The sequence below is a fragment of the Dinoponera quadriceps genome, unplaced genomic scaffold (genome assembly GCF_001313825.1).
Source record: "Dinoponera quadriceps isolate SergipeBrazil2010 unplaced genomic scaffold, ASM131382v1 scaffold5229, whole genome shotgun sequence".
Lineage (NCBI taxonomy): Eukaryota > Metazoa > Arthropoda > Insecta > Hymenoptera > Formicidae > Dinoponera > Dinoponera quadriceps.
This window is the reverse complement of record NW_014559163.1, coordinates 270,451-292,791: the sequence shown is the minus strand read 5'-3', so window position 1 is coordinate 292,791 and position 22,341 is coordinate 270,451. Positions and strand designations below refer to the sequence as shown.

At 44.1% G+C, this 22,341-nt stretch overlaps 3 protein-coding genes across 10 annotated transcripts in view; 2 read left to right on the top strand and 1 right to left on the bottom strand.

Annotated features, from left to right (window-relative positions):
* Positions 1-195: 195 nt before the first annotated feature.
* The window catches only part of LOC106750208 (putative carbonic anhydrase 3), a 45,919-nt gene continuing 23,773 nt past the window's right edge, over positions 196-22,341 (bottom strand). Inside the window, exons 1-7 of one of the 7 annotated variants that reach the window (XM_014630377.1) lie at positions 7,028-7,108; positions 5,130-5,410; positions 2,634-2,681; positions 1,823-1,978; positions 1,319-1,542; positions 998-1,231; positions 196-801 (exon numbers count right to left, since the gene is read on the bottom strand). In XM_014630377.1, the coding sequence (XP_014485863.1) occupies positions 604-801; positions 998-1,231; positions 1,319-1,542; positions 1,823-1,978; positions 2,634-2,681; positions 5,130-5,163 (894 nt within the window). In that variant the 5' untranslated portion in view covers positions 5,164-5,410; positions 7,028-7,108 and the 3' untranslated portion in view covers positions 196-603. The other 6 variants (XM_014630378.1, XM_014630380.1, XM_014630375.1 and 3 more) reach the window with 6 other exon arrangements.
* On the top strand, positions 7,838-9,806 carry LOC106750207 (potassium channel subfamily K member 9). Its single transcript, XM_014630373.1, has one exon. The coding sequence runs from the start codon at positions 7,856-7,858 to the stop codon at positions 8,882-8,884; it is 1,029 nt and encodes a 342-aa protein (XP_014485859.1). The 5' UTR covers positions 7,838-7,855; the 3' UTR covers positions 8,885-9,806.
* Positions 16,656-22,341, top strand: part of LOC106750206 (acetylcholine receptor subunit alpha-like) — a 129,420-nt gene continuing 123,734 nt past the window's right edge. The window contains exons 1-2 of one of the 2 annotated variants that reach the window (XM_014630371.1): positions 16,656-16,730; positions 21,900-22,223. In XM_014630371.1, coding sequence (XP_014485857.1) covers positions 22,017-22,223 — 207 coding nt within the window. In that variant the 5' untranslated portion in view covers positions 16,656-16,730; positions 21,900-22,016. Of the gene's footprint in view, positions 16,731-21,875; positions 22,224-22,341 lie in introns of those variants that run through there. The other variant, XM_014630372.1, reaches the window with a different exon arrangement.

Here is a 22,341-nt window from a genome sequence, read left to right as displayed (position 1 = left end):
CGCCGAACGGCGCTGTTCGCTGAGAATGAGCATCTATAGCTGAGCGCCTAAAGGCGCTGTTCGCCGCGAAAGGGTTAATCTGTTTATTGAGGGGACAGACGTGATCATTAGCTTTCTTGTAATCCACGTTAGTGAAACAGCAATTATGGCATATTTATATTACTAAAAAATAATTTAATGAATAAAAGGAATTAATAATTCTTATAAAAATGCACTGTGCTCTATTTGATACTCATTTTGGCATGTTCTCGCAAATCGGCGACATGTCGGGCGTTTGACATTAACGTTCACCTGCGCTTTCACATGACAATATTACGTATGTTAATTATAATACATGAAAGAATATTATAGTATAAAAAAGATTGCTGTACATAGATTAAAACACCTAAGAGTCCAACAATTGGAGATCTGAAAGATCTGTACATTAACGAAATTTAAAGAAGGACTATAAGTCTCAAAATTTTACAAATTTTTGTTCGGTATTTTTTTGCGTTACGTTGCAAGAGATCTTCCTATGTCAAATTTTATATATTAACACCAGATGATATAATTACAGAACTCCCTTGTAACATACACTGCAAATGCGTCGAACAAAAATTAACTTTAAAAGTCATCGCTTAACTGCAACAGTCTGACTAGCACGATACTGAGGATATTCGAGATTATACTCGAAGAGAACGAAGACGTTCCGGAATATCCTTCCAGACGATGATACACCTTCCTGTCGCCGAGATCTTGAGTAGGTCTGTAATTGGACTTTAGGGCGTGGTCGCCGCTCATCACGCGTTTAAACACGTTCACCTGTGCGCGAGAATGCAGGTAACTTAAATAGAGGTAACAAAACTTTCTTGAAAAAGAAGCTGCATAGCTTTCTTATAAAACAAAGATCTATTTCAATTTTTTAAGTTGCCACGTTAAATAAATATTCTTCTTCTAATATGAGAATTAACGTCTCTCTGAGCTATTGGGAAAATTTTATCGATATTTATTGAGTCACCTGCGTTTCGGATACCGTGAGTTTCTCGGTCATGATGAACCACATGACAGACTCCTGGCATCCCGGAGTAGTCAAGGATCCCTGATAACGGTAATACGTAGTGTGGTCCTTCGGTAATAGCAGATAGGGTATTAGTTTCTTTCTTATGTGCACCATATTCTTCCCCACCCACTGCGACACCAACTCCGTCGCCTTTAGAATCGCCGCCAGATCCTGATTGTCCTCGTTGCTCAGCTACAACGAAGGTATCCACGTTAATGTCGTTTCTATGCGACGACGAGCTCGCGATGAATGTCGCGTGAATATTAACGCGATTCCCACCTCGAACAGCACAGCGACCACCACGATACCGTTCTCGTGTTCCGCGGCCACGCTGAAATTCGCGTACTGAACGTCGTAATGCACGAAATGCAATTCCAACGGATGACGAAAACCGTCCACGGTATGCTCGGCGCTCCAGTGAAAATGCATCTGCTCCAGAACGTATATCGACGGCAGGCTGCCGCCGCTCAGGTGGATCGGCACTCCGTCCAAAGTAATTTGCACTGTTGCCGTGTTTCAAAAATATTTCTCTTCTTACGAAAAGAACATTATATATTATATCGAAGCCGGTAAGAAAGGAAGAATATTATATCCTCCTCTTCTCCCTTCCAGCACGTGATTCGAACATATATTCTCACTCGTACAGGATATTTGAATTGCAAATAATTAGCGTTTCTTTTCTTATTTTTTCTTTCTAGAAATATTTCGAAAACACGAGTATCTACATTGTTTATGATAGCCGAAGATTATTTTGTATTTAATATCACGAGACGTGAAGCTTACCGGAGTGGCCGGTGTTAATTACCATGCCGGAAAACGCGAAGTCGTATCGGTCGAATTTGAGTGCACCAAGATCGAATCTTACAGTATCTTCCGTTACAATATCGATCGGCGACTGCTTCTTTCCTGCTGTACACAGTCCGGGCCAGTTGTCTGGTCCTGTGGAATTGTTAAACAAATTTGTACTAATACACGGATAGAGCCATTGCGGTGATTGAATGTGCTATCGTTTAATCGTACAATAACGTATTCTTTTTTACTTTTTTTTCTCAGACATCCTGTGTATATACTTGGTGCGAGACGCTATCGCGTCTCCTGATTCATAATTTTGCATTTTCTATCCACGTGCGTTACAATTTCTATGTTATATCTTTGATATTTTAGTGACCCTTTTTCAGCCCAATATTTTGCAACGAGACGAGTCATTTATGTGTTACAGCGTGTGTTATGAGCGAACAATGCGGTTACTTAAACAATAAAGATCCCTTTATCTCATCAATAAACTGATTCTGTTCTCTAAATACCTTCCATTGACAGTCAAGGCCGCGATTGTTAGATTGCTAATGGCCTGTATGTAAGTTTCATGTAAGCCGGATGAGGAAACCGCACGTATCGCTTATCGCGACTGAAACATTGAGATCGTATAAAATTGCGAGAATACTCTTTATCCGTCCGTTATCTATCGGCACTCGTATTTCTTTTACCTGTGTTCTTGAAAAGTATCATCGTTAAAATAAATCTTACGTTTCTGATAAAACATCTCTATGTGTCTTCAAGTATGTTTACTTTATATGTAAGTTTTATTGTTAATTACCATTTTCACTCCAGTATCCCCAGTCATTCGCTTTCGATACATGTAGCCCTACAAACAAAACACATGCAATGTTCATTGTTCTTATGTTGCATGGGTGGAAATTATGCGATTATCGTTAACATTACACAGTGCGAGCACCACCACTACTTACCGTAATTTGTTCGCGCGCGATTCTGTAGCATTAGTTACAGCGAAAATTCGTCCCCGCGACATTAAATGGATACGTGCACTCCGTAACGAGTTCACTGTCTGAAGCCGGCGCACCGAGAAACCCACTTAGTTGAATGAAAATTTCTTGTTTGAACTATTTTGTTGACTGATTATATAAAATTTAGTGGACATTTATTAAAAAAAAAAAAACATTACAAAAAGCAAGCAATCTTAGTTACCATGATCAGTACATGTCTCGCGGAGAAAGAATTTTTCACTTTAACAAATTGCTACGTTCGCATTCGCATTTGTATACAAACAGAATATACTTTTAGCGTGAATGATGCTAGAAACACTAGAACTTGATTGGAAAAGTATGCGAGTGACTATATCGGTAAGTCGATAACGACAAGGAATTATTATCTGCGCGCCTTTGGGCAGGCAACCCGTCGTAATGAGTCGTATGTTGATGCAACACCCTGTACTCGTTATGCTAGTTATTCGAAATAAAATTGTTACTGTATATTATAAATGAGAGACTTTAAGTTTAAAGATACGAAAGTGACATATATTAGTGTAACTTTCATGTAATGCATTTTCTTCCTATGGCTTATTACATTCTATACTACTTATTTGGACCTTTGAATAACATTGAATTGCGCTACATATCAAGGACATGATAGATACTTAAACGATTTATTTTTTAACTATTTATGCATTTCCTTCTGTATTGTACATTGAGGGGAACCGATTTCACTGAATAAATTGCACTTAAATCAACTAAATCTTTTATTTGAACGTGGCTATCAAAAATTGCTGGTTGACGCAACATAAAAATTTAGTTGGAAACTTTAATAATATTAACACACAATTGACTTAGGAGACAATATTAGAGTATAAACCAAAATTTAATTACATACAAACCATAATTTTATGTGTTGTGTTAGTATTATAAAATTTTCCAATTAAATTGTTTTGTCATATTAATTAAAATATTTATTTGCCCATAGGCAAAAAAGAGATATAGAGTTGAGGTAGCCAAATTTCGTTTCGCACAACTAAATGGGTTTTTTAATGCACCGACCGCGTTCTCGCAGTATTAATTTGACCGGAACTCGCACGAACGGCTAATAAAATAATTATTTCCACGCCGGCACGAGCATGTTCGGGTCTCCGGTGGGCTCTATCGGTAATTGAACGCGCGCGACAGGAAACAGAATTGACCTCATTGACCGCGCAAGTCGTGGCGAATTCGTTCGCACTTGTTACCAATGCTGTTGCGTGATCTCGCAACGCTCGAGGAAAAGTCGACGGCGAAGTCGTCGTCGAAAGAGATCGCGTCCTCGCGCCCTCGTCGCCGTCGACAACTGAATCACAATCAGCGGATAAACGCCGGCGCTTTCTGGATCGGCGCGCCGCAACAACGGTCGAATCCCTCAAACGACACGCAGATTTTAACGAGCATAATGCACACTTCCGCTATAGGGATAGCGAGCGATCTCCGATCGGCATGCTTTCGTTTCGTCGGTAGTTAGAAATAAGATCGTAGAACACGAATAGATCGACTTTTGGTATTTCCCATACTTTCTCGTAATACACGTTGATCAAACACATTAAAAGAAAAAAAGGAGGCAAGAAAGGAAAAAAATCGTATTTCCCGTTCCTGATTATGCGTTGCTTCCGGCGATCATTTAACAAATATCGTTGTGATACAATTGTCAGAGGGCAAACTGAGAGCGAACGAAGGAGTCAAACAATAGGAATATCGGACGTACACTTACACATTACGGTTTGCAGTTTGTTCTCGCGCGTTTGAGATAGATGGAGGAAAGGAAAAACGTTGCCAAGATTGAGCCGTGAGAGAAAATAAACAGAGCGGAAGCGGCACGGGTATAAATAAATAGAAATGCATGCGCCGAGCGATCGTCGCGAAAGTATACGCCGGGAACGAGGAGCACGAAATTCCATTTCGGCTCGAAAGTCGGTGTAACTGGATGTGAATCACGTGGAGAGATTGTTAAAATAAATAATCGCACGCGAGACGAATATATCCGCAAATTGCGGAAGCAGGTAGGAAAGGGGCAAAATCGCATTATTCACTGTGTTGCGCGAGCCTGCACCAATTGCACTCAAAATCTTCGATGATTCGCAAAAATTCGCGATGGATCGAACAACTTAAATGTATCCATCAAGATTTTCGGCGTAGACCGACGGGGATTTTTCTTTCTCTCCGGCAATCCTCCGACCATTATACTAATATTTAGTGTCAGCGGTCCGGCAGGCAAAGGAACGGTAATCGCGGCGGAAATGAGCTATCAACCAAGTGAAGCACGCGAAGATCCTTACCTAAAAGAGCGAGGCCGATCAGGCGGAGATGCATCACGGGGGACCCACCTAGGAAGAGACGATCGCGATGGATAACACACGAGCGCGATGACGACGAGCATACGACTGATGAATCCCGGCGTAAATCTAACTGGATAACCCCGAGTGATTACACGAAGAGCTATCGCGCGAGATTTAGCGTGCACGCATCGGTGAGGCAGGGCATCGTTATGGTTGCAGCGTAACGATGCGGAGGAGATCCGGCTGATTCACGATTGGTCTGTGTTGATACGGTTGATCGGCTTATCGGTGTCGGAGCGATTAAGAAATCACTTTTTACTGACATCTTTGACATGCATGTCTATTCTATTACGAGCGAATGATAAGAATATGCAAGTCGCGGTAAGAATACAGAGAAAAATCTAAACACGTTACATCATGTTGTCGTGTTTGTCAGACCGTTGTTGGAACGACTGTTCGATTAAACTTGAGCGGACGAAACACGACTCAAATTTTAAATTTAGATTCGCAGTTTGCGAATTGCACGTTCATCGGTCGATCGTGCGAAACATTTGGTCTGCGAGCGAGCGAGTGCAGCTGCCGTCATTCTTATACATTCGCTCAAAATAAGTAATTCTACCATTCTTACAAGAGCGCTTTCCATATTAATGCAATCAAAAGAGATTTATGATATAACTAGTGCGAGAGCTAAACATTATTTTTATTTTATTCCAAAAATATTTTGGAGAAAAGAAGATGTATTAAAAAAGATAATTCCGATATAAGCAAATGTTTCTATCATTATCAGAATAATCAAAGGTTTCTTAAAATTAACTTTTTCTTAATAAATTTTATAATATAAAGAAAGCGATCAATATAGATATTTTTGTTGACGAAGATTTAAAAAATACATATAAAGATGTTTTAGAAAACGCATGAATATATGCATTTCAGAAATTTAATTAGTGGAAAATAGAAGCAAAGTCTGAAGCGGCACGGCGACATACGAGTAAAAAGAAACCGGCGTAATATTAAAAATTTGTAGGATGCGTGCTCTCATTACCTGTGCAAAGCAATGTTAACGTAACCACCAGCAGACGACCTAAGTCAAATTTCACACGTGGTGCACATAGCGTCATTTTGCCGAGATGTAACTCGAACGACGATCGCCACTCGACTGATCTAAATAGCAAATTTCTCGAGGAGACGCTGACGAGGTATCCACCCCTCGAATTCACTTAAAACTCTCGATCAGTGAATTTGAGAGGCGCGTCTCCAATCGATATCGGCGGCAGATTGCGAACGAATTTTCCGCCAGAGTTTGACATTCTCCTGATGAAAGATGGTAATAAAAAAAAAAGAAAGAAAGAAAAAGAACTTACGTGAGAAGTCCCGTTTCACGAAATTGTACGTCTGAAATCGGGAATCTTCATTCTAAAACTTTTCCGCTCGATTCTTTCATTCTCATCCATGGTGTTCGAGACAAAATATATATTTCCCTGAGATATCTCGTTTAGCTTCAGAACACGAACGACAGTCATGTCGCGAGTGTCAATGTCGTAAAGTTTATTCTAACAAGATTTGCACAAGTCCATTTAAGCGGGCATCCACGTTAAAATCAAAACGATAGCGCAGCACGTCAGCTCGGGAAATATTATTAAATTTACGTCTGGTTTCCACACATGCGATTTCACAAAGGGAAAATCAATTCGACAAAGGGGAATTCTCCCCCGTTCACGATGATGCGGTTAATTATGTCACACGATCCTCTCCATCTCCCCCTCGAAGTTCCGATATTCTCGTGATGCTGATTGGAATCCCGAGAACGATGACACATCGTGTTAAAGTCGTTCTCACACACACACACACGCACACAGCTACTTTGCAATCCTTTCACACAACGCCAGCCTTATTATAACCTTTTGTGCTATATTTCCATTCGTGATTAAAGAAGCCTTTTCATCGGCCTCGCGCGGCGAAATGTTATTTGGCAGCGTCACAGCCGTGTAACTATTTCAAGTTCCACGCAAACCGTGCGTTCCCACGAATTCAGCGTTCGTAGACGCGCCGGTAAAAATAGTAAAATTCACAGAGTCCATTTGTGCGAATAACCGCTTCGTAACGGAGTTATTCTTTCACCGAACGGACGTGTGTCGTCGTCGATGGGGAGTAAGTCACGTCCGGAATTAAAACAATCTAGTCAAAATAACACGCGGCAGCATTAGCTCACAATGTATGCGATCTCAAGTAGTCCGACGTATATATATATATATATATATCACATAACTCTCCCGTCTAATTCGAAAGCTTGAGTCCATCATAATTGCAGCTTATCCATGAGTGATTGATTGAATTCAATCCTAAATAGTTAAGAGCTAACGTCTCGACTTTCAATTTGTATATTTTCTTCGTATAAGCGTCCAACGATAAATTCCAAGCCACCACACCGATTCCAATCTCGCGAGAATGACCCGTGAGAGGAGAGTGGTCCACGGAAATGTAGTCACGCAACGTGGTAGGGGCTGCACGATTAAAAAAAGAAAAGTGAAAAAAGAGAGAGGGGGAGGGCCGAGAAGTAGATAGAGCAGAATTCCGGAGGAGAAAACGAGAAGGAAAATCTACGCGCGGAGGGGCGTCCCGTAAACCAGAAATAGAAAAGCGGCGCGCGAGTTGCCGCCGAGTATCAGCATCAAGGTGGTGGTGTTTTCCATGTGCGTCCCTTCGTCGCTGGTAGTTCGCGTCGGAATATGCCGCGCTCCGGCGTCCCGATGATGAGGTCCTCCCTGAGGAGCCGAGACTCGTCCTCGACGTCGACCGGCGTCGATCCGCGGGAACGCGTCAAAGACTGCTGTCGCAAGCTGGTAGCCTTTATGTGCACCCAGGTGGGCGTGGGTGGATTGGTAGTGGGCTACGCGATCGTGGGAGCCTTCGGTTTCATGACGATCGAGACTATGGAGGAGCCGGAGGTGGTATGCGTGCGCGAAGCCATCCGCAAAGAGTACGCGGACGAGTTGTGGTTCGGCACCGCGAGCAATCAATCGGTCAACGTGTTCAACCGCACCGCCTTCTGCGAGGTGTCCAACAATATCCTGCTGCGCTACCAGGAGAACATCACTACCAACGAGCGCAACAAGGTCAACTGCAGCGGCCTCAAGGCCGTCGATCTGTGGACGTTCCCGGCGGCGTTGATATTCTGCCTGTCGGTATTCACGATGATCGGCTACGGCAGCCTGGTGCCGAAGACCCAGTGGGGCAAAGGCGCCACTGTGGTTTACGCGGTCCTCGGCATTCCGCTCTACGTGCTCTACTTCCTCAACATGGGCAAGGTGCTCGCGCAGACCTTCCGTTGGCTGTATACGCGACTGCACGAGTGCACCGGCCAACGGAAACCCGGACAGAGGATCACCGTACCGTCGACCGCTTGTCTTTGGGTGATATTCGGCTACATTCTCGCCGGTTCGATCATGTTCGCCGAATGGGAGGATTGGGATTACCTGGACAGCGCTTACTTTTGCGTCACGTCGCTCTGCAAGATCGGTTTGGGCGACTTGGTGCCTGGCTGGAAGCAAGGCGACTCCGCACAGAGCAACCAGACAAAGCTCATCATTAATTTCGTTTACCTGCTGCTGGGAATGGGTCTTATTGCCATGTGCTACAATTTAATGAAGGAAGACGTATACGTGAAAGCCCGAGAGCTCAAAGAACAGCTGAACCACGCGATGGACGCGGCTCACTACAAGATGGTGACGTGTTGTAGGTCCGAACCTACGGATTGAGGGAGAGGTGCATCACAGAAACTGCGAATAATGCCGAGATTATTTGCGTAGTTATACGAACATGGATTTTACAATAACATTACAAGTCATGAGAATTGGTATAATTTTGCCGATTTTCTAATTCAAGAGGAACTTCTGCTAAGGAAAATATCGAGATAAATTATATAAACATAGAGAAGTGAAACGTTATCGTATCGAAAGTGGCAATCCGTTAGTGTAAACGTTTTCGTAGATGTTGATTATTGGCGATTGGATATCAGCGATAACGTACATTCTAGTTTGTAGTTCGTAGTCAGTAGCTGCTTGTTGCCGTGCGACCAATATTACATATATCACGAAGATAATTTATAATTCTACTTTTAGAAACGCTAGAAAAGAAATCGTCCCCATCAGCGAGTTAATAGAGACTACGAAGATAAACGGCGAAATTACGAACGAAAGAACTGTAATATTCCATTCTGCTAATTGTAAAATCCATAATTTCTTGCATTCAAAATCTTTGCATAACGTTATCGTAAACAAAACAATGTCGGCACCTTGCGTTTAATTTATTGCGGATTCGCGCGAAGACGACGGGAATTTATGGAACTGCCGGTGAAGTGTTTGTCATGAGGACGGATGTGGACACGAGTATTGTACAACGCCAGATATATCGATCCGATGGGACATGTCAACCACGAAATAATTGTGCTTCCGATTACCGAGAGCGTACAGTCGCTGCTACCTAATTTATCGATTATGATAATGTTTGGTCCGGTGAATTAATGAGCCTACAATACGTCGCCGAGAAAGGATGCGCAAACACATAGACAAAAAGATATTTTACGTGCATTATCACATACATTCCACAAAAATTATTTGTACGATCGTCCGGAAATAAAAATGTTGCTACTCGTCGACGAGTGACATTTCGTGTCATGGATAATGTGTTGTATTTTTATCGTAACCATGTCTTTTGTTTCAGAATAATTTCAATAACAAGATTTGCTAACTGCCTAGATCAATTGCATCTGATCTGATCTAAATTGTGTTTTCTCTCTCTTCACTTCCGCGTACGCGCGCCTGTTTATAAAGACATTCACGAAGTTCTCCGGTACAATTTGGCCAGAAGACAAATAGAAAGTTATCGAGTCATCAATTTCGTCGACTTTAACCTAGGTAAAATTAGACGCGTTTAATCGTTTCTACTCTTCAGGGCAATGTACTATTTAGCGTGCTGTACACTTATATCGTATACGTCCGTATCTGCGTTGAAATAATAATCCAGTACGATTACAGAAATAACCCAGTCCGAGGCTCTCACGATTCTCACGTGCCATTTCGGTTTCGGTTGCCAACGAAACAGTCCACACTACACCGACCACAGTTTCAATTTTTCGGCACTTCAGATCTTGTTTTATTTATATATTTTGTATAAAAATGGAAAAATTATTTATCTCGTTAATTCATAAAACTTTTTAGTAGATTAATACGTAATTCATGACGGCGCAAATCAAATTTTTCCTTGCACTGATAATTAGAAATTCTACGACCAATTATATACATTTTTGACAAAGATAAAAGACATAATACTGTAATGTTCGCATATATAGCTGCATAACAGCTGGTGAAAGCCGACTATACTTCACTTGGTAAAAGCGCGACTTACTGAGGTATAAATAGGTAGCACAGGACTTTCTACGTTATCTGCACTCAGTAAGGTAAAATAACGCGTTCAAAAAAAGCACATTTTTTTATCGCAGATTACAATACAATGATGACAAAATTGTTTTAAACTTCTATTTAAGCTATGCATTCGGAGTTTTTCAAAAAGAGCACCAAAGATGAGTGTGATATACGATCGATAAATCGATACTCATTTCTTTCTCATCTTTTTCCTTCTTTCTTATCAAAGGATTACTTATCTGCTCGATATTTTTAAACTCCATTAATCTCTGTGTTGATAGGTTTTTTTTATATGATGTTCGTAGACTTCTCATAACTAAATGTTACAGGGCATTTTTATCTGGCTCCTACCGCTAGATGGTACCAGGTGGTCTATTTAGTCGCATTTAGAGGATCGGCTGTTATATCAGAACGTAGTTTCAAAGTCCTCGTTACCAGCCGTCACTGCTTTTACTGACAAATCGAAGTTGCGGTAAGAGTCAACGCAGGTCAGAAGAACCTTCATTTTTTAAGTAATATAATATAATATAATATAATATAATATAATATAATATAATATAATATAATTCAATGTTTATATAATATAACATAATATAATATAATATAATTCAATGTTTATATTATCGTAAAGGTATAAGAAATATATTCTTCTATGTAATAAAATTGTATGATTAATCAATGTAGAATCTCGAACTCTAAAAACATAAAAGCAAATTCGTGAATGGAAAGACTCAGCATCCGTAATGTCATTTGAACCTTTTCGCACGCGAACTGCGATAGAACTAAATGCGTTTTTAATAATGTAACTCACATGATAGGAAAAATGTAACTTTGGAGCCGAGAATTAAGAGAAATAACTCTCTCGGCCTTTTCACTTCAAAGAAAATACTCATAAGTGTTTTATTAGAAAAATGGTAAAGTGCTTTCGCACGACGAGATAACGAGTTGCACGAAAATGTTTTAGCCGCTACGAAAGAACATTCATAATTCATAAGCTCCAACGAGAGGGAGAGAGATAGGGAAAGCCGTGCAAACAAACCGCGCAAATTGCAAGAAGCAGTGTTTTTAATCGGCCGTGCCGTGCTAATTTACTTAAATTTTTACGCGCCAACCACGGTTGGACATTCTAATGGAATTTAAAACAAGTCACGTTAACAGTCGCGGTAATTCGAATACAGACGATGCGTTTACGTATTGATTAAACGCGGATGATAGTGTAACCGTAATCGTTAAGTATCTAACGCAATTGAAATTATTTGCTTGAATAGAAAGCTAATTGAATAGAATCTAGTTATTATCGCTATTATCGCTATTGTATGACCGATTAATTGTCTACCGTTATAATTTAATGCGGTTACATCTTGTTACATTATACGTATAATAACTCGATGATTTGGTTATTTTTCCTTGATTTTAGGTGAATCGTGAAAATCGATTATCTAAACGTATCGCACGCTTGCCTCGTGTTTATTTTGACAAAATTGCGGACGATCGCGAGAATGACTTTTTCGAAAGAAACCGAGGATACATCATCAATGATCGAATATCAACTACGCTTGGAATCCTCGCGGAAAATTCTCGGGGGAATTACCCTGGCCGACGACAGGTTGGCACTGCCGTCGAATTGTTGAAATTTGCAGCGGAGGTCCTTGCAGACGTCCAAGCTTACTGGCACAATTTGTCGAGTCGCCTTCGCTTGGCATCTGAATGCGAGCAAACTGCAGTCCTCCAGGATTGCCGAATCACTGCGGAATCGTTGTTTCCCTTTCCGGCCGTTTCTCGCCATATGCACGTGCTTATGTGCTCATACGTGAAACCAAGTGGAGAACCCTAGGTGATATCAACAAAATAGACGAGAATACGTCGACACGGTTAAATACTGATCGTGAAAAATAAAAATTACGTGTTCATTTCGACCCTCTCCTGCCTTTTCGTCGTGTAACGACAACTAATATTTTTTTATTATATTGTTGCGTAACGTATTGTGAGAATTGTGAGCCAGACGCAAGTTTACATTAATCACGTTACCGCTAGATTTAGAATTACCGTTCAATCGAGAGCTTGGAACTCTTCACGTCTTCTCGACAATAAAGATGGGAAGGTTTCCAAATTTTCGACCGGTTGAATTTTAATGATGCGCGATCGGATTTTCAAAATAGATTTAATCAAGCATGCCCGCTTGATTTCGCGCCGGATGCAAAATAAATTTAATTAAACTGTCGATCGTGCTGAATGTTTGTGCGATCGTTTTTCCGTTTAATTGAATTTATCTTGCCGCGAGTTTTCGCAACGCGCTCAACATTTACTGCGAGGAGGGACGTTAATACTCTTGATATCGAAAGAATGATCCTAACGATCCTAACGATTTTGCCGCGCGATTATCGGTGGTCTCGCGACGACAGGACGAGTTGAGCACCGCCGATCGGCGTCGCAATGATGGCGAAGAAATATGTTTGCGTTAAACTGTAAAATATTTGCCGGAACATATATGACGAAGATATATTCTTCTTTACTAAAGTTCCAGGGGTAGACACCTGAATCAACATCGTGTGCAGTACGCTTTCCTACGGCAGCAACTCGCGCCGAGGCCTCTGTTGATTCTGACAGATTTGCGCCCGAAAGAGCCGTCAAAGAGAACTCGAAAGTTTCGGGGAAGATTCTACTTCGACATCGCGAAACAAAACCAACTCCTTGTGCCCACAACGACGATGACGAAACAACATCGATTGCGCGACACAACGAAATTTACAGAAATAACTATTCAAAGTTATAATTAACGACAGCGCAGAGACGAAGGATCAATTCGTCCAATTTGCGTGTGTACGTGCACGAAAGTTGCACTCGCGTGCTCCATTAATTTATACTGTCGTGCGAAATTTTTACTCAATATGTATGTTTTGCGCGCGCTATCAATCAATTAAAATACAACTTGCGAATAGGAATTTTCCCCTCGCCAAGATAATGGACGAATTTTAATCAGGCTTAGCGATACACGTCGCGGATTATAATCTACTGAACGCTCTGTCTGTCTCTCTCTCTCTCTCTCTCTCTCTCTCTCTCTCTCTCTCTCTCAATAAAAGGGATATATCCCTTCATCTTCTCCGTGGCCTCGGAGAGAGTGGCGCGGATCACAGTTTGGAAATTCTATAGCGATAACTCGATTTAAACTGAGAATCAACTCCTGCCGCTGAAACATCGCGAACTGTGTCGGACTTGAAATTAATAGTAACTTCTGTGTTCGCGAGCGTATCCGCTGAGTGCTTTGACTACATATACGAAGCAAAATCTCGACGGTAATACAGAGGTAATTTCCATCGAGGACACTTTGACTCCAATCAAGTTGCTACGCCCGGAGCGAGCCAGCTTTAAATTCCGTCGTCTTGGATATCTAACTTTTACCGGGTCACCGGACGCACCCTGAAAAGTATTCATGGATCACCCCCCGTCTTTCTCCTCGTAACGTTCGCGCCTCCCTTCTTGTAATCGTGAATGCGAACGATCGATTGTAACAACGGCGCGTGATATCAGCTTTTTGTTGTCGCGTCGTGCAAAATTTCCAGCTTATCACTCTGTCGATTTTAATAATCGCGTATCCCTCAGCCTTCTCAGAGCGACTCGTTCCTTTGTGCGCGATCGATTTTCTTCACATGTCGCGCGCGCGATTCTACATTAGCGTCAACAGTGAGAAAACGGTTCTCCACGACGATGTTTTTCTACATTTCGGAGCTGCATTCCACTTAACCCGAGCATACAGCTGCTAAAATGTAATCGTTTGTGTCGACGGATTTCTTTTTATTTTGCGTTGCACTCGCATACAAAGAAAGAAAGGGCGAAAGGGGAAAGAAAAGAGCGAGAAAGAAAGAGAGGAAAGAGGGGGAGTAACTTTCACGTAAGCAGACACGGGCGCAAGATCGATGGCCCAATCGCGTACTTTTCCGGCTTGTATTTTCCCGGATTCTAATTCCGGTGACGCCAGCTGACATTTTTCACCTCGATGTGATCACACACGCGTACACGTGCACGCGACACACGTATGTACACACGTACGTTGGACAGCGGTAAATCGGTCGGGCGACCTCACGTGCCCAGTTTGAATCGCGAGGAATAGGTAGTGCCGATGGTGGTGATCCGAGGAGATTATTGGAATCTCGCCAAGACCCCCTTCAAGTATGGAACTCCCACGTCAACCCACCACCATCACCGCCCCCGCCTCACTCCGATCGCCCGATACAGGATGTGTAACGCCGCACAATGGTCTGGAGAGAAAAATCGACTCGGCCTGCTGAAAAAAGCAGGTGATGCTTTTGTCGTCGCGGCTTTACGCGACGGAATTGAGCTTACGTTTCGCGAAAAGATGCAAAAGGGAGGCTTTCGGCACAAAGTGACGTCACATCGAGTGTGATACGCGCGATATAACGACGATCGAATTTTCCGCGGTAAGTTGTTTCGAAATCCATCTCCCTAATTGGAACGTGTCCCTCACTCTCTCTCTTCTTCTTCGCTTCCTTCAATTACTTTTCCCTCGGAGACGATTAAGAACGATGATCGTGCGAAACGCGGGCGCGCAGGAAGCATCGTAATTCATCGTACACCGGAATATTTAATCGTTCTCTCGGGAAAAAATATCTCTCGCGGTGGTCGATACTCAAGGCGCTCGTAAGGATCAGCGAGAGGAAATCTCGAGCGCGAACGAAGCGGCGGACGATTTGATTTGGATTTCTGGTTCACGTCCGTTTGAAGCGTCCGCACCATAACGACCTGTCCGATGAATTAAGGGGGAAGAGTTTAATTCTTGGCAAACAACCCTCACCCGCTTTATTCCGTTTGCCGCCGGCACGGCGTATACCTCCCATCCACCCCCGTTTTTTCCTTAGTCGTCGAGAGGGGGATTAGCGCCCGAAGTCCGGTGATAAATGAGCTACTCTGAATCGAAACGACTCGTCCCCCTCCTTCCTCCCCAGCCGCTTGTGTTTCATTGCGATCCGGTCTGTCTTCGACTCACGAAAGAGCCACGCCGAACTCGCTTTACCCTATCGCCGTCTTAATTCATCAATACTCGTCGGAAGCTTAGTTGCGGCGGTTAATACGCTCCGTTATACGACGCTACCGATACATTGTTCCGGCTAAGAAACCAGCCGCGGCGTCGTTACGCTTCTAGAGCTTCTCTTCGCAGGAGTTGGCTGGAGTCCTGCGCTGTAAAACGATGGAGTTATGGGCCTCACACGAGAACGACGTTAAATTAAATTCACGCGAGAGATCCGCTATCTCTCCCGGCGTCGTCAACTGTATCTCCAGCATCGGTATCGGCTGCATATTTAGCGAGAATGGCATATTCGTCGCCCGAAGGAGACTCAACATGGCGAATTTAGATTAAACTGATGAGACGAGACGATCGAGCTCACGTATGTTCGAGGTGACAGTATAATTATGGAAAATTACGATATTCTATGTTAGAAGCGCGACGTTACTCTTGTTTCGGATTATTTTCCGGGCAACAACGCCGCGTGCAAACGAGCCAATTTTTCAACGAGATTATCCGCGCGGCGATAGTATGATTAATCATTTCGCATCGCGTTTATGGTGGAGGGTTTAGTATTCAGCGAGGTCCCACGGTAATCCTGAAAAATCGCGCAATTAACGTCACAAGACAATTGCCTGAGCTTGTTAAGGATGCCGACGCGTTAAACTGTACGACCCAAATAAAACGCTATTTCTTCCAAAAACTGCCGCCCGAGATGGGGTCGTGCTGTTAACGGCGCCTCCCAACACACGAATCAACGATTCCATCATAATCTATTTCGTACGCGATGAAACCGCTCTTCACGACAAGAGCAAACAGAACGCTTTTTCTAAACGGTGTATTCGCCGTGGCAGCGATTCGGAAACGCGTGACGACGGACGCGCGCGCAGAGCCGCTCCGAATTCCTGACGCGCGCGAGTCTACCCGGAGAGTCCTCGCCGCCCCTATCCTGGCAGACCAACCCTCCGTCCGTCTCACCGCGCCCGGTGGTGCGCGCACCCGGTGGCGCCTCCAAGCGACCGAGATCCCGGCGCACCCCCGCCGACCACGAGAGAGCCGCGGTACCCACCTTCAGTCGTGGGTGCAGTGCGTGCGAGTGTGCAGCGGTCCCGAGAGCTGCTGCGAGAGACCGGCGTGGATTGGAGTGCGCGCGAGGGTTAGGTCAGTGTCGAGCTAAACTCGTCCTCGCCCTCCGTCCGCGGACACCGCTTGGGAACGCGGATTATCCGCCCCTTCGACCGGGATTTCATCGGGGCTCCCGAGTGTGCTTGCCGGCAGGCGCGAGGGGGTTACCTTCCTAGCTTTCGCCGCTTTAATGAACGGGAAATGGGGATTTCGGAGGGTGGTTCGGGCTTCCCGCAGTGTCACCGAAATTTTGCGAAAGTTGATCCACTGATCGACAGATGTAAAAACTCGCCTATGACACGTATCGAAAGCCTGTGCGTGATTCGCGAAAATGTTTACGCGCCGAGTCCAAAGTTCGTTATGTAATGAATCGCGAGTGCAGAGGAGAGGAACGCCGCTCTCCTGGCTGCGAGGGGAGCGATTGCGGTTCTGCGCGTGAATAATACTGCGGAATTTATCACGAAAATTTAATCGCGCGTGAGATATTATCGCGAATAATTAAAGCGAAGTTACGAGCTCGCCTCATGCGCTCGCACTTTCTCTCTCTCTCTGTCTCCTTCCCTCGTGACAGCTGCTGCGCTAATCGCGTAAACTTTAATCGCCGAAAGCGCGGACAACGTGACGAGGAGATGGGGGCGCGATTTTTACACAAGTAAAATTATCTAATCGAGACTTGGCGACGATCGTCGAGACATTTCGACGGAGACACGCGATGTCGCGTGGCGTTCTTTTTATTATTTCCCGCCCGCCACACCTTTCGCGCGCGCACCAGATTCAATATCCTGCGCCGTGCAAAATCCTCCCCATTGCGCCCGCATGCAAAATTCCACCCGACGCCCGAGCTGGAATTGCGCTGTGATTTTTATCGAAGCTTAATAAACGCTCTAATCCAGAATATCCGCTCGATGATTTAGCGAGCGACTTCCATCTTTCCGAGAGTTCTCTTGATTATATTAGCAGCCTTTATCGAGGATACATCAATTCTTCGCCGTTTGTCTTCCATACTCTCTCGCTATTATAACTCCCTCTCTTTCGTTCAATTATATTATCGTTTACTTAAAGTGCCAACGAAGTAAACATTTTTTTATAATCTCTTTTTATATAAAAAAAATTCAGCAGAGATTTATTTCCAATTAATTTTCGTCAACGCGGTTTTCTCGATATAGCTTTCGAAAATGGAGACATATCGTTCATTATCTCGATCAATAGTGCGGCAGCCCCAGTCAAATTATGATGAGCTTTAATATCTGTCACGTTAATTTAATATGTCAATTTGCGGATATATTTCGCATTTGATGACGATTAGAATAACAAATTATGAAAAGTTTCACGCGCACACGTACGCGATACGCGCACAAAAGCTTGGGCGAATTGATCGACAAAGCGCACTTGACAGGCTCTCATTTAAATTTTCATCGTCGGTGAAGTACGTTCTAGATCTTCTCAATTATGCGTTCGAATCGAATATTCCCATGTGCAATACCGTGTGCGAGCCTTTCTAGCCGAAGGCTAATGGATTGTCAAGAATAGAAACTTCACGCGGTTTCGCGATCATTGGCTCGCTGCTCGGTACGATCGATCGAATGTTTTCAATTCTATTTTCCGCCCAACCTCCCGGCTTCACCCTTCTCGTCAGAGCTAAAACAGTTTCGGAGATGGACGTCGCTGAAAACGTTACATTGTGTGCCATTTCCACTTGATAACTTTTTTCTTAATCGGCGGTAATCTCGTGCGAAACGCGTCTCGCTGCAAAGACGATACGATCGCGGTTACGTTTTCTGATCCGAACGGTGATTAACTATCGTAATGCAAGGCTAGGGGCGCTATAGGAACGTCAGCGCACGTCGACCGTTTGATGGTGTTTCAACCGCGAAAGTTACATTGAAAATTTTTCACTGCAAATGTAAATAGAGGCAAAAAAAAACTATTAAACGGGTCGATCGTTAATCCAACAACGGCATCGACTGATGACCCGAGTTCATTGTCTCGATTTCCATCGAATTCGCTCGCGCACATGAAACAGTCCTTATTCGGAAGCACTCGAGCGATCACAAAGAGCGCTATAAAGTAATTTACTTTCCCGATAGAAACAGAAAGGAAGCGAGAGAGGGGGGGGGAGAGAGAGAGAGAGAGAGAGAGAGAGAGAAGCGGTACAAGGAAAGGGAGCGGAGTTTAATCTGTGCTCGGCCGGAGCAGTTTCAGATCTATTTGAGCCGTACGACACAGGATTGCTCGATGCGCGAATTATGCGAGTTTCAAGAGGTCAGTCAACGAATTTTCCATTGTAGATTCCAATGCGAGGAAAATATTCTGGGACACAACAGTAACATTCGTGCAAACAAGGCTTCTTCGACGCGTAAAGCTTTGTCTTCGGTATACTTGAATTCGATGTAAGATTGATTCGAGACATCCGTTTTAATCAATTTATCCGTTTCTCGTAAAAATTAAGAATTGATAGAGTTACGAAACTTGTAAATATTGAGAGAGAGAGAGAGAGAAATACTTTAACAAAAATGTCTTTCTCATAAAGTTATCGTGATTGAATAAAATGTTAATAATTCAGATTATCTCTGACATTAGTTTATTAAAAATTGTCGGACTCAATATTGATAGTCGGTTTTTATGTTGAATAGCGACTCTCTCTCGTTAAATACTACTTTGCTTAAGACGCAGATCCGAGGCTGATGACAACGCGGCGAGATCGGCTCTTCGCCGCTCCGCCGCTAATCTGAAATAATATACCGTTGACCCAGTTAGCGCGGCAACAGCAATTAGACATTCGCACGGTGGCAGACGAGGTGGGATCAGGACGCTGATCGATCCTTCCTTGTCGTCGGGCGTATGTACCCGCGTAAATTCTGCCGTTCATACCGCACCGTGTCGGCCGCGTGCGCCGACGTTGACGTGAATTACGATCTCGAAGTCGCTCACCTGACGGCAGGTGAGAGAAAGTGCCCGCTCGATCACTTTGCGGGTACCCGAATCTCAACGACGACGATTCGAGCCGTTCAGATTTATCGATCTTTTTCGCTCGGTAACAACCGAACCAGAGGATAAAAATAACGCGATTATTACTAACACGTGCTGGATAAATGTTGCGTGTACCGCGCGGAATTTATTACGTGAGAAATTTGGATTTATCTCTCTTTCTCTCTATAGTTACGTGACCCGCAATGCGGAAATCTCAACGCTCTCGAGGCTAGCTAACCGAAGCATCAATGGTCGAGTATCAATTTCCCATTTACGCGAATATCAGCGAGATGCAACGTAGCTGTCGATATGCCGAATGAGTTCGCGAAGAGCGAAGCAAAATCCGCGCAGATAATCCTAATCGTCGAAACGAGACGGCATTTTATCCACTAATCCCGGGCCGGATTTCCGCGCGACAAACGAATCAAACGACGTCGCATATCGCCGTGGATTTACATCCGAACGTCAACGCACAGGGATAACATTTTCAAATGATTGGAAAGGAGTCGTCAAAATTTCACCAATTTTTTTTATCGTTCACTTCGAGTAGGCTGAATTGCGGATGTGACGAAATTAACACTGAAAATCTTGCATTTCGTAGCTCTTTTCGTGGAAATACAATTTAGAGTCCTCGATACACAGTGATCCTCTCTTTCTACATGCAATATGTATATTACAGTCATTATTATGCAAAAAATCCGATTTTAACTCTTTAACGTGATACATCAGCAGTGTTCAGCGCGCGCGTGCGCGTTGCGTCCGATCGTAAAACGTTAAAAGTGCCGACCATCGCGCACCGCACAGGCTCGTCGTAATTGTCGCAATTTCACCGTACAGCATCATCGCTCGTACAGCAACGCAAAAAAAAGGAAGAAAGAGAGAGAAATGGAAGGGAGGAGGGAATAAACCAGCCGCCACGTCCAAATTCAAAATTGGCCGGTTAACTCGCTCAATCGTGGCGTTCACGGCGGAATCGCCGCGATGTAAATCGCGTAATGACGTGGTCAGCCGTTCTATTCGTTTGACTCCGTTAAATACCGGCCGGCGAATGGAATGCGCTGCCTCGCGATTTGCTAGCAAACGATCAATCCGATCCACGACGGACGGCGGCGCGATGTGTGGCCGCGGATTAGCGCCCCTAATACGCGTCGAAAATCAATGGCCGACTATGCCAAGTGTCGGCCCGCCCGAACACTTTAACGTCGTTACACATCGCGGTTCGCGATCATGGATCGTTCACCGTCATTGTTTCCGGTTTGCTGCTCGTATCATCGTAGTTACACATACATGGTCGCGATTACCGTTGCATTTCCCGTTATCGATATCGTGGGCTTTGTCACGACGTTAATCACCGGATGGATTAATCCCTCGAATCTACCGAGGCGAAACGTCTCGTCATTTCGCGCATGCGGAGGCAAAAAAGAAATTCAGAAGGAAATTACATTTAAATATAGATCAAATTTTTCGTGCGACAGCGGAGAGCGCGCGTATCGCGCGATATCATTTTTATATTCAGCGCAGCGAAATTTTTTTACGCGGCGACGCTCGACGAGCTCGAAGGCAAGAATATGGGGAAGAGAGAGAGAGATTGAACTCGTTACTTGTACCCATAAATCCGCCCGCGGACCAAGTTGTATCGTTCCCGGTCCATGGTATGTTATATGCCGGGAATTGCACATACCGTAACGAAGTGTAGTCTGGCAAGGTGTAATATAGCGGCTCGGCTTAGAGCTTTTCGCTTATGTGTTAGTCTATGGAGTATTCCGGCATTTACGCGTGTTCTCTCTCGTTTACGTGTCTTGAGGCAAAAAATTTTTGCAGATTTCTCGCCGGCTGGAAATTCAACGAGAAATCGTCTTCTCTCGCGACTACAGTGGTTTAGCGAAATTCTGCGACTTGCACATTCGCCTACAGCGAACCAATGTCGCGACGTTAAAGGAATAGCGGTACCTTTTAATTTCGCGTTTCGAATATTCGCGATGTGTAGAAAGCGGGTGACTTCTGGGACACTTTCCTCGCAGCTCGATAGTCGAAGCTGTTTTGCATCCGGAATTTATTTAGTTTTATACTCAGGTGGCTCGTTTGAATCGAAAATTCAAGAGACGAGAGTCTTAGGGATAGAGATAAAATAAAATTCGCGATGTACGGGGGATTCCCAAGCGGTGTTCGTGCTCGCGAATGCGCTATGCGAATTGCGAGGACACAACGGTTGATCTTCGATTTATCTTCACGTAGATACGTGGCTCGCGCGGTTAACAGAAAAATAGAGAGAGAGAGAGAGGGAGATAGAAAGAGAGAAAGAGGGCACAAATAGGCTAGGCGCGTCGTTCATAGTGGAGGAATCAGGGGACCATGATGCCCCCCATAATCGGGGAAACACTGCGCGTGTGGTTCCTCTCGGCGCTAGTCGTCCACGGAGCCGTCGCCGGGAATCCGGACGCCAAGCGCCTCTACGACGACCTGCTGTCTAACTACAACAAGCTCGTGCGCCCCGTGGTGAACACCTCGGACGTGCTGCGCGTGTGCATCAAACTCAAACTCTCGCAACTTATTGATGTGGTAAGTGAGGCCTTCCCCCCTCCGTGCGAAAGAATCAAAAAAGAAATCATCTCCAAGAGCGAAGCTCGAAAGCTCTGTCATTGCGAGAACCCCGCACGCGGTTGTCCATGTCACCAGT

Excerpts from the sequence above, each read along its gene's own strand:
- LOC106750207 (XM_014630373.1), top strand. The coding sequence starts at position 7,856 with ATGCCGCGCTCCGGCGTCCCGATGATGAGGTCCTCCCTGAGGAGCCGA.